The sequence below is a fragment of the Rhinolophus ferrumequinum genome, chromosome 25 (genome assembly GCF_004115265.2).
Source record: "Rhinolophus ferrumequinum isolate MPI-CBG mRhiFer1 chromosome 25, mRhiFer1_v1.p, whole genome shotgun sequence".
Taxonomy (NCBI): domain Eukaryota; kingdom Metazoa; phylum Chordata; class Mammalia; order Chiroptera; family Rhinolophidae; genus Rhinolophus; species Rhinolophus ferrumequinum.
The window spans coordinates 688,166-705,712 of record NC_046308.1 but is presented as its reverse complement, the minus strand read 5'-3'; the positions used below and the strand labels follow the sequence as shown (position 1 = coordinate 705,712).

The 17,547-nt window shown below is 63.9% G+C and overlaps 1 protein-coding gene across 1 annotated transcript; it reads left to right on the top strand.

The window, feature by feature from the left end:
* The first annotated feature begins 622 nt into the window (after positions 1 to 622).
* MMP17 (matrix metallopeptidase 17) lies at positions 623 to 17,283 on the top strand. The gene is made up of 10 exons (XM_033098563.1): positions 623 to 778; positions 7,832 to 7,964; positions 8,676 to 8,802; positions 9,182 to 9,465; positions 10,185 to 10,361; positions 11,131 to 11,221; positions 12,499 to 12,581; positions 12,663 to 12,815; positions 15,153 to 15,410; positions 16,018 to 17,283. Exons 1-10 carry the CDS (start codon positions 650 to 652, stop codon positions 16,341 to 16,343), a joined length of 1,761 nt encoding a protein of 586 aa, XP_032954454.1. The 5' UTR covers positions 623 to 649; the 3' UTR covers positions 16,344 to 17,283.
* The last annotated feature ends 264 nt before the right edge of the window (positions 17,284 to 17,547 follow it).

Below are 17,547 nucleotides of genomic sequence, written 5' to 3'. Positions count from 1 at the left end.
AAAAGTCAGCTATTAACATACCTCGTCCACAAACCCACAGTGACCACAGACCCTTGGCCCTCGCTGACCCCCGCCCCCATCCACACTCGTGCTCCCGACAATGCCCCCTGGCCCCGCCCACACCCTCTCCCCAGCCCCTCCCACCGCTCACTCCCACCCAGCCCCCACCCCCTTTCTACTGCGGTGCAAGGGCTCCACCAAGCGTCCGCCGGTCCCTGCGGCTGCGGCGTGGAGTCCCTAGCAGTGACCGCCAATCCGAGCTCCGGCCTGGGGTCCGCGTGCGCACACGGGCAGCAGCCGGGGTCATCTCCCCGGGGTGCGAGCGGGACCACCGGACTCTGCACCCACCCGCCCGCTCGCCCCCGCCGCCCGCTACCGTCTGGGAACACTGGGCAAGCGCCTTCCCTAGGGCGGCCGTAGCCCCGGTCCTCCGGTGGCCTTGGCGGCCGGCGCTGGTGAGGTCTGAGCATCCCCCGCGGGGAGCGGGGCGCTGGCCCTTTAAGGCGGCGGGCGGGGCGCGCTGTCGGGGTTATTAGCATATATTAGCATGCCCCGCCCCACCGCTGGGCGGCTCAGTCAGCCGGCAGCGGCGCGCGGGGCGCTCGGGACGCGGGGACGTCCACGCCGCGCCGCCGGCCCTGAGAGCGCGATGCCCGGCCCGCCGCGCTCCCGGGCCCGGGTCCCGCCGCTGCTGTTGCCGCTACTGCTGCTTGCGCTGGCGGCCCGCGGGGGTTGCGCCGCGCCCGCGCCTAGCGCCGAGGACCTAAGCCTGGGGGTGGTGAGTGCGCGGCGGGGAGACGGGGTCGCGTGCGGGAGGACCCCGTCAGGGCGCTCTGGACCTATTTCCTGGGCAGGAAAGCTGAGGCGGGGACGTGGGCTGAGTGCCTGACGCGCGCGCGCCCGGGTCTGGGAAAGAGGCGCCGGGTCCCTTTCCGACCCGTGCGCTCCGAGCGCGCTGTAGCCGCAGGAGCCGGCGGAGGCGGGGGGTCGCTTGACCCGCGCCCCCTTCCCCGGCTCGGAGCGGCCCCGTAGGGGGACCCCAGGCGGGTGGGACAGCCGTCTCAGCCGCCGGAGGCGGTGCGCCCCGCGTGCGTTCCCAGGGGATGGGCGGGGGGAGGGGCGCGCACTCACAACCGAGGAAAGGCTGGGACTGCGGAGTGTGGGGGTCCTCGAGTTTGCCCCGATGAAGGTGTTGCGGAGTAAGGGAGCTGGCCCCCAGCCTCCCACTGGGCACGGATGGATCTTGGCCCTGTCCCCGCTCCATTTACACTGACCAGGGCGGCCAGCCTTGCCCTGCCTCCTCCGTGGCCCTGTCCTGAGCGTGATGGGGTCCCCCTCCCATTCCAAGGCTCGGATGCAGCCCCAGCGCCCTGTCCCCCAACACCAGCTGTCCCACTGATTTGGGAGCCGTACTGTGGGTGGCAGCAGTGGCCTCTTCCCACGACCCCTCCCCCGTTCAGCCCGCTGGCTTGAAGCCTCCTCTGAATCTGGAAGATTTAGATCAGACTTTGTGGGTTTGCTACCCCAGGCCGGGAGGCCAGGCGAGGGCGCGAGGGGGCCTGTGGATTAAGCAGATTCCTTCTGAGGTTTCCGCCCCTGCAGCTGCCTTCACTGCGCTCAGAGGGGGCCTCGCCTCCCCACCCTGCGCACAGCCCGTGCCCCCCCCACCCCCGGCAGTGGGTGCTGGCGGGCCCCTCTCCCAGCGACGTTGGCATTCGGAGCTCAAGTGGATTTCAGGGAGGCAGAGGCATTTCAGTGGCATCCGCACCCCGGTTGTTGGCAGGACTTAGCCACAGGTTTTGGATGGGTAGCAGGCTCCTGCCACCACCGCCCAGCCACCACAGTTCTCGAAGCCATCAGGGAGGGCACAGCCACCGTCCCTGCATCCAGACGTGTGAGGGACCCCACAGCCAGCGTCCTCCCAGCTAAACCTCTGAAACTGGGTGCTTTTTCCACCTCCTCCGGGCCCCTTTGTGGCGGGGGGTTGCCTGGATCCCTTCCTGGGGTACACACGCTGGGGGCATCGTGTTTCCAGGTCTCGGCTGAGTTTCAGTAGAACCAGGGCCCCAGGCTGGCCTGGGGGGCTAGTGGGGTCCTGCCCGCACAGGCAAGGGGTGGAGCCCCAGCCCAGCCAAGTTTGTTCACCAGACCCAGTGCAATTCTGAAGTTTCTCTCGCTGCCTGCGGGGAGAGGGCGATCACACGCGGTCCTCCCTACTCCTGCCTGGCGCCTCCTCTCTCCCACGCACCCTGGGGGTCACCGTCCCGCACCCTGGAGATGTACCGGGCAGGGGACACGGCTCCCCAGCCTGGAGCCGGGCGACAGCAGGGCCGTGGCATCCGGCCCAGTGGGGAGAGCACAGGACGCTGCCCTTGCCCGGAGAGCCCCTGCACGGGAAGGCTGCTCCACCCCCACCCCCACCATGGGAGAAGCCTTCCTGCCTCTTGCCCCTGGTTTACGAGCAGAGGGCGGCCTCTGGTGGCCTTCGAGGGAATGACACCTCAGAGCCTGAGACCCAGAGGTTCAGGAAGGCTGCGAGACAGGCCAGGATTTGGGGGAGGGGGAGGGCTCCTCTCCACCGCTCTGCAGACCGCCCTGGGGACCCACTGACTGGACACTCAGGTCTGTGGCCACCAATGAGGAGAAGGGCCCCTTTGTAAGTGTGACCCAGCTTCAGCCGGACAGAGCTGAGCCCAGACGGTTGTGAGCAGTGGCTGGTCCCCGGTAGGGGCTCCCCCAGCCCAGCCCACCCCAGCTTTAGCTCGAGAACAAAGCACCGGATTGAGGCCTGCTGTGCTTGGCGAATGGTGGGCTGTCAGGCCCGGTGGAGAGGGACAAAAGAGAAAGCACGCTGGGCCCTACTGGGGCTGTCCGCTGAGCGCTGGGCCAAGTTTTTCATTATTTTATTTCTGAGTAGGTAAAACCCAGAGCAGAATATTCAGGAGACGTGCAGTCTCCCCATTCTCCTCCCCTCGTTTCCCAAGGATCCTTCCAGAAGTGGTCTGGGCACCGAAAAGGACACGGGGACCTCAGCCCCTTGGACGTACACCTGACACAACCTGCTGCCACTGTTTTCACTTTGCAGTCTATCCCGGAAAACGGTCCACATCCGGATGGGGATGTCTCTGTGAGCCCGCCCCTGGCATTTCACTGCATGGATGTCGCGTCCTCCAGGCCCGTGGTCACGGACGTGCGGGCTGCTCCTAACATTTTGCTGTGGCCCCGGGAGCACTGCCAGAACCTCCTGGTCACGGGACCCAGGCCCTGCCCGAGGCCTGGGGACAGGCCTGATATAACATGTTGGCAGATTTCCTATCCTGTCCTCTAAAGTTTTTACTACCAGCAACAAAGTCTGAGTTCCGGCCTCACGTCACACGGCGTGTGGGTGGGATTTTTGCTCCCCGACACTCACACAGGTGGCGGTGGTCTGGGGCTGAGTCTGTGAGCGTGGCCGGGATGAGAGCACCCTCAGTGGCCCAGGAGGCCCCAGGGGCTGGGTAGGGGCAGTGGTGACGGGTTGAAGCCAGGACCTCCCTGGGAGCACGTGTGAGCGCCACGTCCCCCTCCTGGGGCACGGGGTGGCAGGGGTGACAGGGAGCTATGGGCCTTCTGGGGGCTCAGGACCGAGTCACAGACATGGCAGGGGCAGGGTTACCCCTGGCAGCTGCTTCAGTGGAGAAAGCCAGCCACATGCCTTCAGCCCAGGGCCAGGGAGCGGGAAGGGTTAACCAGAGACAGGAGCTGGGTCCCTCCTCCCTCTCCTCCATCCCCAGGGGCTTGAATTTAAATGAGGTGGTCCTAAGACCCCTGCCCACTCCCCAACCACCCCCACCGCAGACACATGTCAGCGAGTGAGTTCAGGCTCTGGGCTCGTGGCCAGCTCCGAACCACTGAGAAGTCTTTGTGTGGCAGCCACTGTGGCCTGGGCAGGACTGCCCTGGACGGGAGGGGACACGGTCCCCTTTCCTGGTGTGGGTCCCAGGCTGCTGCTCACCGGCCTGTGACCTAAGCACTGGGCCTCAGTCTGCTGGACTGTGGAATGGGGCAGTGGGATGTGAACTGGGTGAAGCCCCTGAATGGCTCGCAGCAGCGCCTGGCAGGAAGTGGGGGGCAGGCTGAGGGCCTGAGGGTTCGGCGTGTCCTCTGCCGCAGTGCAGTCCTCAGGGACTCCAAGGGTGCTTGAACAGCTGTGATTTTTGTCTCCTTGTTAATGGGACCTGCGCTTCCAGTGAGATGCTGCAGGCACACGTGAGGGGTGACGCATCTGTCACCCATTAGCTGCGAGCCACTGGGCCACTCCCTGGCACTGTCCAGCTCTCAGAGGGACAGAGAGCAGTCTGGGCGGGTCACAGAGCGGCCCGCCTGCTTCTCCCATCCCTCCCTCCCTAATCTAGCCCCTCAGCCCTTTCTCCTCCCTGAACTTCCCAGGCTGGCCCTGCCTCAGGGCCTTTGCACGAGCTGCTGAGCTGCCTCATGTCTCGGCCCAGTGTCACCCCAGGGCTGTCTTTCCTGAGCACCCAGCTATGGAGCCCTCACCCCACTCACTTCACCTCATAGCGCTGCAGTTACAGGAACAGGCCCTGAAAGCAGATGGCCAAGGTTCTGTGTGTGATGTCAGGTGGGTGTCCTTACCTCTATGCCTACTGTGTGCCAGGCATGAAAGGACACCAAGGACACATGTCCCTGACCTCGAGTAGCTTCCCCTGCACAGTGCTGTGAGCCGGAGCAGGTTGGGGAACGGAAAGCGTCCCACAACTGTTAGCTGCCTGGCCACTCATTGTGATTGTCATTCACGCGTGATGCCATCACTGTCCGATTCACTTATTTCCACGGCTGCTTGTTTATCCTGTGTCTCCATGGGAAGGTTGGCAGGCAGGGCCTCCTCAGGTCTTCGCTATCCCTCCCCCACCCCTTGCCTGGCACCGCGAACCCTCAGTAAAGGTGAGTCTGATGGACAGACCGTGGACTGTCCCTGGGAGTGTCCCCCTGGGAAAGATGCTGCCATGTGGAGATCACCCGCATTGCCGCAGCCCCCATAGTCAGCCCCCAAAGAAAGAGGACCCGCCAGCTGACACCGCGCCAGCTGGTTCCTGTGCAAGGTCTTAGAGGATGGAGTGCTGTGTGACTGTGGGCCTCAGTTTCCTCATCTGTGCAGTGGGGCAAATGCTAATGACACGTGTCCCCCACCAGGCTGGTGGGGTCCAATGAGATGGAATGTGAAGCCATCTGTCCCAGTTCAGCCATCTGTCCCCAAAACCCAAACCTAGTCGCCACGGTGGTCTCCCACAGGGCACCAGGGGACAGCGTATGTCCAGGATGGCTGGCTTCATTCAGGTCCTCCTCCCATATGCCTCCCCTTCTCCACCTCTAAGTGGGGACAACAGTGGCCTGGCCGTGGGCCTTGGGGAGGGCAGCATGAGACAGTGCCCATGGTGAACGCGTCTTGTTTACCAGCGTCCTGACGCGTCACAGCGCAGGCCTCCCCAGCCCACCGTCCGTCCACCAGCGTAGCCTGAGCCTGGAGCCAGGCTTGGGGCTGCGGGAAAACGGACGAGGTGCACGTGGCCTGGCGACCTGCGGGCACAGCGACGGTTAGACCAGCAGGTGCTGCTCCGGGGGCCACGCCAGCGCTCCCCGTGAATGAACGGAAAGTCACCAAGGGTGCTTTGTGGCGCCGAGAACAGACGCACGTGGTGCCCACCAGTGACAAACATAAAACCCGGCTGCGCGGAGGCCCCGAGAATGCTGGCGGTGACCGTGTCTGCGGGGCGCCTGCGGCGGGGCGCCCGCTCCCAGGCCTGTTTCCCCATCTGCTACCGGCAGGGGCTCTTGGAGGGGGGGCGTCTACTTGACGGGAGGGATCGCTCGCGGTAGGGCGGCCGCTGCGTGTTGGGTGCCCCGCGCCCCTGCCTGCGGCCCCGCCCCCTCCCCTTGCCTTCTGGAAGGTTCAGCGCCGCCCTCCCCAGCGCAGCCTGTTGCCCTGGAGACACGGTCGCTGTGGCGACCGTGCCGGGAGGTCGGGTGGGTGCGGAAGGATCCGGGCCAGCCCAGTTGCTCCCCACTCTTCGTGCGACCCCCGGCTCTGTAGGTATTGGGGTGGAAGGAGAACTGTGCCCCCACCCCGTCCGGCCTTGCCGCGGCCCCACCATGGGCGGTGGGGGTGCATGCATCCTGGGGTTCAGGGTTGGGCGCCTCGGCCTCGCGGGGTTTTTAGCAGCATTGCCCCTGCAGGGACCACAACCTTAAGGGCGGCTTCTCACCTGGGCTTCCTGTCCTTTGGGAGGCTGACATCCCCCACCTCTCCCACCCCCTTAGCCTCCTTTGATGTTTCAAAATGTATTAACTACCAGGAAAAATAATGTAAACCCCAATTTGCCTGTGCCCCCCGGAATGGTATGAGCTGACACGTTCAGGGGACAGGGTCTTACACGCCCGCTCCCCAGTGCTCCTCTGTTGAAGACTCGGCTGGGCTGGTGTCCATGGACTCTACAGGCCCTCCTCAGGCCATCGTGTGTCCACCTGAGGGTGTGTCCACCTGAGGGCCAGGGCTGCCAGCACCACCCCCACCTCCCAGAACCGCCCCCTGCCTGGTTTGCTGCACGTGTGTTATTGGGATTTCCCCCTGGCAAGCTGGGGACTTGTTCCAATGCTCTCTCCAGCCAGAAGCCCACCACCACTGCAGGGGCCTCAGGAGTCATGGGAGGGAGTGGGGGTGAGGGCAAGGCACTGGCCTTGGGATGCCCATCACGGGGAGAGGGGTCTGCACCGGGGTGGGTGCGATTGAGGCTGCAGACCCCCAGGTAGGCGGGAGGTACCCACACACACACCCACCAGCCCCTCAGATTCAGTCCGGTCCTTACGGTTTTGCGCCTGGCAGGGGCTGCAAACTGGTACCCCCAGGGCCCCGCTGATCTGGGGGGTCAGTGCCTATCCCAGGCTGCACCTGCCCTCAGCTCTGCCACCTCGTCCTGCAGGCGGATACTGAGGCCAGACACTCAGACCGGCAGCCGAAACCTGCTTTTCAACATTGGCAAACGTTTCAAAACCACCTGAAGTGCTCTGGGGGCCTCAAGGCTGGAAATGCGTGGCTGCCTGGCCGGGCTACCAGAGCCCAGGGGAGCAGGTCCTCTGACCCCCTCGGAGCCCTGCAGGGGCCTGGGGTGGGGGCCTGGGGTGGGGGCTGCTCAGTGCACACAGCCAGCTGTCGTCACAGCTCATGGACAGGAGGCGGGGCATTCTCCCAGGGGGTACAGTTGTACCCTCACGTCCACAGATGACGAAATGGCCCAGAAGGGTAGAGTGACTCGCCTCAGGGCCCAGCAAGGAAATGGCCGAGTGGCATTTGAGCCCGGGCAGCCTGGCTCCTGAGTCTGGGCTCAGCCACCATGCCTGCTGTGCTCGTGACCTGGTTCCTAAGTCCACAGTCTGAGTCCATTGCCCTTCTCTCTGGGTTTCACACCTTGGGTCCTACACTGCTGCCTCACGGGTCAGCTTAGGGCCTGAACTTGGCACTTGCCACGTTTAATAACCATTTTGTGAATTTGAATTTCTTAGCATCCCCTGGGTATTTTGCTGCCTCAGGAGGAGTGAGGTGGGGCATGCTGCCATGAGCAGTTGTACAGGTTGTGCACTGCTCAAGCTCACGCCCTCCAAGGGGCAGCAAGTTTATTAAGACCCTTTTCCTGGAGCCGCCTATGAAGTAACAAGGAAGGGGAGAGCGGTGCCTTGTGGGCTAAGGAGGGGCTGGGGCTGGGGCGGCATTGATTAGGGTGGGGGGCCCTCCTGGGGGGCCCAGCCCCACTCCACCCCTCACTCTGCTCTCTGCCCACAGGACTGGCTGAGCAGGTTTGGCTACCTGCCCCCGGCGGACCCCACAACCGGGCAGCTGCAGGCGCCAGAGGAGCTGTCCAAGGCCATTGCAGCCATGCAGCGGTTTGGGGGTCTAGAGGCCACCGGAGTCCTGGGTCAGTCCTCCAGGGGCGACGGGCAACGGGTGCTCCCCAGGCCAGACCTCCTGAAGCCTGGTGTCTACTCCCCTCCCTTTGAGGCCTGATGCCCCCTCCAGCCAGACCGTGGGGTGTTGGGGGGACGGGCCTGCTGTCTGGGGCAGGACCAAGGATTCCCGCCATGTGAGACTTCTCTGTGGTGACCCTCACCTCGCCCAGGTGTGAGCACAGCAGAAGTGAATGTGTGCCAGGTGTGCCACCATACGGCAAGGACTTAAACTCGGTGCCATGGGGACCCGCGGATTCTTATCCTGTGCTGCCCAGACTCCCACATTTCCAAGAGAAACCAGAAATTGGGGGGGTTGTGATCACCCCACTTTTTACACGTTAGCAAGGAATTCCGATTTTGTAAAGACCTTCAGGCCTGGCGCTTCTGAAGGGTTCAGGCCTGGCGCTTCTGAAGGGGAGACACGCGTGTCACGTGAAATGCAGGAAGAGTTGGCAATACTGGTCCCCATCGGGACCGTGCCCCCTCCAACCAGCCAGGCCCTGCCCTGAGTTAGCAAATGCTTCGAGTCCCCCTCCTGGTCATGGGTGTGCCCCGTAACTGGAGGCTGGGCCCTTGTCCCTACCAGACCTGATGCTGGAGCCAGGAGGACAGCCCCTGGGGCTGCTGGGGACCCCGGGGGGGTGAGCTGGGCCTGCTCCTGACCCCCGCCCTCCCCACAGACGAGGCCACCTTGGCGCTGATGAAAACCCCACGCTGCTCCCTCCCTGACCTCCCCATGGCCCCAGCTCGAAGGAGGCGCCAGGCTCCGGCCCCCACCAAGTGGAACAAGAGGAACCTGTCTTGGAGGTGGGTGGGCGGGGTGCCACTAGCCTTTCCCAGAAAGTCCCAGTGTCCCCTCAGTTCTGGGGGTCAGAAGTTCGAGACCCAAGTGTGGGTCGCAGGGCTGGATCCTCCTAGGCTCTGAGGGAGCGTCCGTCACTCCCATCCCTCCCACAGCCCCTCCTATCCTGTCTGTGTCCACTTCTTTTTCTTAGGAGGACACTGTCCCTGGATTTCGGGTTCTCCCAACCCAGGAAGGTCTCATCTCAATCCTTATCGTAGTCACCTCTGCAAACCCTATTTCCTAATAAGTCCCAACACCCAGCCCCGGGGGAGGAGGTCCAGGGAGCACCCTGCAACGTGGGTGGGGCCCAGCCTGTGCGGGTGACCCGGCCCCGCCTCCTAGGGTCCGCACCTTCCCGAGGGACTCGCCACTGGGCCGCGACACGGTGCGAGCACTCATGCACTACGCGCTCAAGGTCTGGAGTGACATCACGCCCCTGAACTTCCACGAGGTGGCAGGCAGCCAGGCCGACATCCAGATCGACTTCTCCACCGCCGACCACAATGACCGCTACCCCTTCGACGGCCCGGGGGGCGCGGTGGCCCACGCCTTCCTCCCCGGCGACCACCACACCGCCGGGGACACCCACTTTGACAACGACGAGTCCTGGACCTTCCGCTCTCCAGGTGCATCCAGGCCGAATGTGGGCCCTGGGGATCCTGCGTGACCCAGGGGCCCTGACAGACCCCGTGAGGACGGGCCAGCCACCAAGGCCCACTCAGACCCAAGCGCCGTGCACACACTGCAGCTCAGGAGGGCTGCTGGCCAGTCCTAGTTCGCCAGCCACACCCAGCCGCCTCTGGTGGGGACACCCCACCCACGGGTCTTGCTGGGCTCCCAGGGTGGGGGCTAGGGCACGGCTCCGTGGGTTCCTCTGACTGGCTGAGGCTGGCTTGTGTCCATCCCAGTCTCCGCTTCCAGGTGGGAGCGGAAGCTGCAAGGCCTTGGCAGGCCTGGTCGTGACTTCTGACAAGGCCACAGTTCCCTGGTGCCAGGAAGACCAGGGCAGAGCCACGTGGCACAGGGTGTGGGTGTGGGCAGGAAGGTGGGGGCCCCATGGAGCTAGTGCGCAGCCGGCCTGTGGGACTAGGCTGTCTGCCGTGATGGGGGCCCAGGCCCACCCGTGGGGCAGAGTATCCTGCACTGGCCCCTGGAACTTGGGTGCAGGCCAGTGAGGCCTGGTAGTTACCGTGTGGCCGGTACAGGAAAGGCTGCCGACTCCCATGGGTGGCGTGTGAGCCAGGGAGGACTGAGCGCCCCTGTCGACCCCATGGGCCCATGGTGGGGCCCCAACAAGCCCTGAGGGACCACAGCCCCCAGACTCACTGGCTCCCCATGTCCCCAGATGCCCACGGCATTGACCTGTTTGCAGTGGCCGTCCACGAGTTCGGCCACGCCATCGGGCTGGGCCACGTGGCAGCCCCGCGCTCGGTCATGCAGCCCTACTACCAGGGCCCGGTGGGCGACCCACTGCATTACGGGCTCCCCTACGAGGACCGCGTGCGTGTCTGGCAGCTGTACGGTGAGTCCTCCCCGAAGCCAGCTGGGTCGTCACTCGGGGCCCAGAGCGCAGCCCCACGGGAGGGGCTTCCTCTGTATTGTCACCCCACATGCTCAGTGTCTAGCGCCCTGCCTGGCACACCTGCTCACGTGCGTGCAGTGAACACGCAGCTTCTCTTGCCAGGGGGCCCAGACCTCACCCCAGAGCCTCTGCCCCGGGCAGGACCCCACATTTAACCCCCAGGGGGTCTCAGGTGTGACAGCTGGCATCCGTGGGGTCCTGGGCCCAGTGCAGGGCACTCGTGTGTCAACTCGTCCAGGCCTTACAGGCTGCGAGGGGAGTGCTACTGTCCCCACTTACGGGTGAGGAAGCTGAGGCAGGGTGACCTGATGGCCAGGCAGAGCCCATTCCGGGCCCTTCTGCTGGGGACACGTCAGGAGATACAGCGTAGCTGGGCCTAGGCTGCGATGAAGTCCACCCATCCTCCCAACTTGCCTCCATCTCCACGTCCCTTTCCGCCCCACCCCCGCCCCTCTCTGCCAGTGTCCCTGGCACCCACTGCCCTCTGACACCTGGATTTTCTGTGGAAAAATTTACCATCTTAACCGCTTTCAAGTGTACAACTCAGTGATGTGGTTCCAGGGCCATCACCACCGCCCCCAAGCAGCCCCCGTCCCCACCCCACCCCACCTCTGTCCTGTGGCTTTGGTTCCACCCTGGGGTCCCAGGAAGGGAGGAGCTCTTGAGGGAGGCAGGCATGTGGGTTCCATGCAGTGCCTTGTCCCCACAGGCGTGCGGGAGTCCGTGTCCCCCACAGCACAGCCCGATGCCGAGGAGCCCCCCCTCCTGCCGGAGCCCCCCAACAATCGGTCCAGCACACCGTAAGCAGCGGGCCCCTGTCCCCACACTGTAGCCAGCACTGCCCCCAATCAGTATCCCGAGCTCCAGGCTCTTCTGAGAAAAGCACGGCTCTGGGCTGAGCCCTGAGTGATGCTTTACTTCCTAAAGTTGGACAGACGGTGGGGGGCACAGCTGCGCTCCCAGCCCCGCTGCCTCATAACAGGAAAAGCTGGAAGACGCTGGGCTCAGGAGTGCCGCCCCCATAGCAGGAGCTGGTCTCTGCCCCGTGGTGCAGGGGACATGATCACGCAGCTCAGAACATGGGGGCCGCTGGGCACCCTCCACCCTGGTGGCCTGTGCACAAGGCTGCGGTCCAAAGGGCCACGTCCCAAGGGAGTGTCCTGAGAGCTGCCCGCCTCTGAGCCCCGAGCCTCAGACGTCCCTTCAGCGAGCCCTTTGCTTAAAGCAGAGCCACCCGCTCTCACGAGACAAATGCCACAGAATCTGCAGACTGTCCTTGCCCCCCACACACACACAGACACACACTCACACACACACATACACTAACTGCCTGGCATGTCTCCGTGCCACCTTCATGCACACACAACACACAGAAACATGCACATATCCATGTTTCTCTGGCTTTGTTTGGCTTAGCTTTTGTTTTCAGCATCGTCTTACACTCTCCTCACTTAGCGGGACGTCACGAATTTCCATTGAGATCAGAAGAAGTTGCTCTGACATTTTTGTTCTTCGTTTCACCCATTGGATAAGCAACACGTGCCAGCAGTGTGCCACCCCAAAGTCACTGAGAGCACCCACAGTGAGCAGGCCATCGTCCCCCTACCCCCGCCAGCCCTTCCAGAGACGCGCACACCCGTGATCCGAGTCCAGTGGGCACACTGTGTGATGGCTTCTTGCCTGCGGGTGCCCAACTGTGTTCCAAGCTCTGCATCAGGCGGACGGGCACAGGTGTGAGAGCCTGGCCTTCCATTGTCACTGTCACGTTGCTTGTGTCCTGTCCAGGGCAGAGCTGCAGACCAGCAGTGGGGCACTGGCTCTGTCGGTCAGCGTTTTGGGGGACAGTGCCCGGTTGGCTTCTGCAGGCCGTGCGGCCAGGCAAGGGCACTCGTCTGCCCAAATGCCTGATGCTTGGCTCGTTCACAGTTCTACCTTCGTCAGTGACCGGGAACACACTTTAATTCTTTCTCTCTCTCTGGACGCAACTGTCATGCGTCTTAGAGCCACCGGCGTGGCACGGGGGCTCCCATGGAGGTTTGGGTGGGGGCGGCCCGGCCACCGGCTCTCTCGTCCCCAGGCCCCGGAAGGACGTGCCTCACCGGTGCAGCACGCACTTTGATGCCGTGGCCCAGATTCGTGGCGAGGCCTTCTTCTTCAAAGGTAAGCCCGGCTGGTCTGGCGCCCAGCGGGGTGGCAGGGCGGGGCCCAGGACCACCACCTGCAGCCCGTCCGTCCCCCCAGGCAGGTACTTCTGGCGGCTGACCCGGGACCGGCAGCTGGTGTCCCTGCAGCCGGCACAGGTGCACCGCTTCTGGCGGGGCCTGCCGCTGCAGCTGGACCGCGTGGACGCCGTGTACGAGCGCACCAGCGACCATCGCATCGTCTTCTTCAAAGGTGGGGCCCCCGCCTGGACGCGCCCTGGGCCGTGGTTCGCTCCGGGCACAGCTGGGCTCGTTGTGCGGCCCGCCACGCGTGTCCTCTGAGCACCTCCTGTGTGGCCAGCTGTGCTGTGAGGACCACGGCTTGACCCCCTCATCTCGGGGGGACACACGGTTAGCAGCCGCAGGTAATGAGGTCAATTCTGGGTGACCTGAGGGAACTGCCAGTGCACAGGGAGTGAGAAGGCTGGAGCCAGGAGAGGGGTGAGGGGGCGGGACCCCGGAGCCAGCGACACTGGAGCCCTGGAAAGAGCCGCACTGATTGTGGGGGTGCGGTGGGGAGCCGCGTCCAGCTCCCGTGTCGCAGTCCAGGAAAACAGGCCCACCAGGGGAGGGGCGTCACCCCACCTCACACCCCACCCTGCGGCTGGGTGGGGGACACGGCTCCTGCCCCCAGGGGGCATCCCATCTGTTTGGGGACCGGCAGGAGGCGGGAGGGTGGAGCTGTGCCCTGCGAGCTCTGTGGGCGCCTGGGGGCCGCGGGCCGGCCTCCCTCACACACAGCTGAGTTTTGGGATGACAGGGTCTGTAGCCCCCCACCGCCCTGACCCAGCTCTCCCTCCTGCCTCCGTGTGTGGGGCCTAATACCCGACCCCCACACTCACCGTGGGTCCCCACTGACACCAGCGTCTCTGCCCACCAGTGTCCCTGCCCAGGGCTGGCAGTCATGGCTGTGGCCCTGCCTGGTGGCGTCTTCGAGATTAGGGTTCTTTCTCAACATTTAAAAACCAGGAGATCCCCCAGTGGATTCCACAGCCCCAGCTTTAAAGTGCCAGGCAGGGTGGCCCCTGGGGCCTGCGTTTCGGCTCAGCCGCCCCGCCAGGTCACCTCTCGCGGCCCCGGGGCCCTGGGTACTGTCAGCACAGGGCCTTCGTCCCCTCCCTGCGCGCAGGCAGGTCCACTGTTTCCAGGCCCCGGCAAAGGAATTTTGTAATTATTTCCGTTTTCAATTGTGTTAAAACACACATAACTTAAAATTTTCCATGTTAACTGTTTTTCAGTGTACGGGTCAGTGGCACTAAGTCCATTCATAGGGTTGTGTAGCCGTCACCACCACCGTCTCCAGAACTTCCCATCTTCCCAAATTGAAACTCTGTCCCCATTAAACACTAGCCCCCAGCCCGTCACCACATCTTCCTTCTGTCTCCATGAATCTGCCTCGTCCATGGCCTCATGTGAGTGCAGTCGCACAGTATTTGTCCTCTTGTGACCCGCTTATGTCACCGAGCGTCATGTTCTCAGGGTCCGTCCACGTGGGGGCAGGGGTCAGATTGCCCTTCCTTTGAAGGCCGAGTGGCGTTCCCATGTGGTAGAGCACGTTGTAGAGCACTCTGGTGGCTTCCTCCTCCTGGCTGTGGTGACACTTGTGTGAACCAGGCTGTGCAAATACCTTTTTGAGACCTGCTTTCAGTTCCTGTGGGTGTGGACCCAGAAGTGGGTTACTGGATCCCGTGGTCATCCCGGGTGTGACCTTCTGGGGAACTGCCCTACGCTTTCCACAGACACTGCGCCATCTGCGTCCCCACCAGCAGGCGCCATTCCCCACTCCTCACCAGCACTTGGTGTCGTCTGGTTTTCTGACTGTGGCCATCGAATGGGCTCTCACGGTCGTGGCGTATGTTTCTCTGAGGACGTGACATTGAGCACCTTCTCACGTGCTTATCGGCCATTTGACTGTCTTTGGTGAACGTCTATTCCAGTCCTTTGTCTAGCAAAGGATTTTTGAATGTTTTGCTTTTTTTCCCCCTAAATTACAGGATTGATGATTTCTAAGCCAGAGGGGAGGAGGATGGCACCTCCCCGACTTTAATTGTCACATTTCTACCTTCCCCTGGCCAAGCAATGTCACAGTGTTCCCCGCGTAGAGGCAGGGGTGTAGCCAAAGCCTCTAGAACTTTGTTCGGAAGCTCACCCTGGGTTTCACATCTGGGTGACCTCGGAGCGCTGTGCTTCTGTGTGCAGCCCAACACGTGCACGTGCACGTCTGCTTTGACCCTGGCTGAGAGCCTTTGTCTCTGTCACAAGGAGGCTCCCAGCCTGGGTGAGAGGACAGATAACGGGCATCTCCTAGGCCCTTCTGCGTCTTGGGCCTGGTCTGCAACCTGGTTGCCTCTCAGACCCTGGCTGCTCAGGCTGCCATCAAGTGGAAGGACCCATGCCAGGCACAGAGCATGTGTCAGGCGCAGGGCGGGCGCACAGTAGGTGCTCAGTAAATGCTCTGAGGATGGTGGGTGCTGTGGAGCAGGGGTCGCGTGGGGTGGCTGAGCCCCACCCCGGCTCTTTCTCTCCCCAGGAGACAGATACTGGCTGTTTAAGGACAATAACGTAGAGGAAGGATTCCCGCGGCCCGTCTCCGACTTCGGCCTCCCGCCAGGTGGCGTCGACGCTGCCTTCTCCTGGGCTCACAATGACAAGACTTATTTCTTTAAGGACCAGCTGTACTGGCGCTATGACGAGCACACACGGCGCATGGACCCTGGCCACCCTGCCCAGAGCCCCCTGTGGAGGGGTGTCCCCAGCGTGCTGGACGCCGCCATGCGCTGGTCCGACGGTAAGCCAGTGCAGCCTGTGTCCCCACCTGTGGGGAGGGTGGTTGGGAGGAGCCCTGAGCGAGGCGTGCGCCTGTGTGCTCCCTCCACAGACCCTGCTGGGGCCCCTCCGGCCCTGGGTCTGCCCTGCTGCTGTTCACTCTGCCCTCCACCCTGCACCAGCCCCCGCCTGCTGCTGGCTGTCACACCCAGGGCCTTTGCACCTGCCCTGTGTCCTCCGTACTCCGGGACACCCCCACCGAGCCCTCCCTCTCCTGTGGTACAGAAATTACTGTCCTCTCCAGGGGGCAGCTCCACAGCGAAAGAAGTCTCTTCTGTTTTGTTTTCAAAGCTGCGTGCCCACGCAGCACATAGAAGAGCGTGGCACATACTGTGCCCTCAATAGAATCCAGTAGGAAAGAGCCCCGCCTGCAGGCTCCTCCCTGAGCTTCCCCGGCCTGCGAGGCTGCAGACGCCCACCTGTGGGCCCCAGGGGCTGAGACAGAGTGACCCTCCTGCAGGACAGGCCCCATCTACCAGCCCCACAGCTCTGCCCCCTTGTGCTGCTGTCCAGCCTGAGTCCCACACGCTGCATCGGCCAGAGCTCAGCCCGCCTTCCCTCTTCTCCAGGGGCCGCCTACTTCTTCCGCGGCCAGGAGTACTGGAAGGTGCTGGATGGTGAGCTGGCGGTGGCCCCCGGGTACCCACAGTCCACAGCCCGGGACTGGCTGGTTTGCCGTGACCTGCAGGCCGCCCCCGAGGGCACGGATGGACAGGCGGGGGCGCATGCCCGGCCGGGACAGCGTGACCAGAGCCGCTCGGAGGACGGCTACCAGGTGTGCTCCTGCAGCTCCCTGGCCACCCGTCCCCCTGGGGCCTCGGGCCCACTGCTGGCCGTCGTGCTGCTACTGCCGCCGAGCACGCTGTGGACAGCCGCCCAGGCCCTGGCACTCTGACAGCCGGTGCTGGCCTGCGAGAGGACGGGTCACAGCCTGGGGCCACACCAGTGGGACTTGTGGCCCCGCCCCTCCAGCGTCTGACACAAGAACTCCCAGAGAGCTTCGTGCGCATGGCCTTGGGGACCAGCCTGACTGCCCCCAAGCGCGGCCCGCTCCAGCCTCCCAGGCGGGACAGGCAGCTCCGGGAGCTGCTCCCCGGCCAGTCAGCACTGACGCTGCTGGACACGGGACAAGGGCACCATCCACCCAGCTTTACTGCCTCTGCCCGCCATGGCCTGACTGCCAACTGGGAGTCGGGGAGATGCTGTCACAGCCAGGTGGGGATGGGAGCTGTCCTTCCGGCCAACGAGAGACTGGATCACACAAAACCTCATGGATGGGCCAGGCGGGCAGGACTGGGGGGTGTTCACTCAGGCCTCCCCCAGCCCCTGGGACCCTGGACACCGCACCCTGGCCGGCACTGCCACCCTCATTGCGTCCACACTGCCGTCCCTGGTTCCTGGTGCTTCTGCCCTCCCTGGGGGCTTCTGTCCCGGGGCCCCGTGGGCCTGCTTATTGCCTTGCTCAGGGCAGCCCCCACCACTCAGACGAGCCCCGCTCGCTGGGACCACCACTGGTCTCCCTTGTGACACCTGCAGACAAACACGACCTCCCCCTGCTTTGTAACGGCTCAGGCTCAGCTCCCTGACACACCCCAGGTGGGGGCTGCAGGTAGCCATGCTTCAGGCCTGGACCCCAGACCCATCTGCGCTCGGGTGGTGGGGGCTTCTAGGAAGGGCTGTGCAGTGGTCACTCCCTCCCTGGCGTTCACCAGCACCACCTTGATGACTCCATGTCCCCCGGGGTCGTTACACCCATTTCTCAGACAGGTGAGTGGAGGCCAGCTTGGGACAGGCACCACCTGCCTGCAGGCAGGGCCCCCCGCCCCCCCCCCCACACGCACACACACACATCACCTCTCCTGCAGGACGCTCTGACACATTCACCACAGGCATTGACAGCACCTGCCTGGACGTGCAGGACGTGCAGAGTGAGAGGGCTCCATCTTAGGGACACACCTGGGATGCAGCTGCCCAGCCAGAGTGCCGCCCACGGAAGTGCAGGAGCAGTGCTGCTGGTCCCTCTAGGAAGCCACCATCCCCTCCCCGCACCTGGAGGGGTCTTCTAACACCTGGGGCACAAGTGGGTTTCAGTTAGGAAG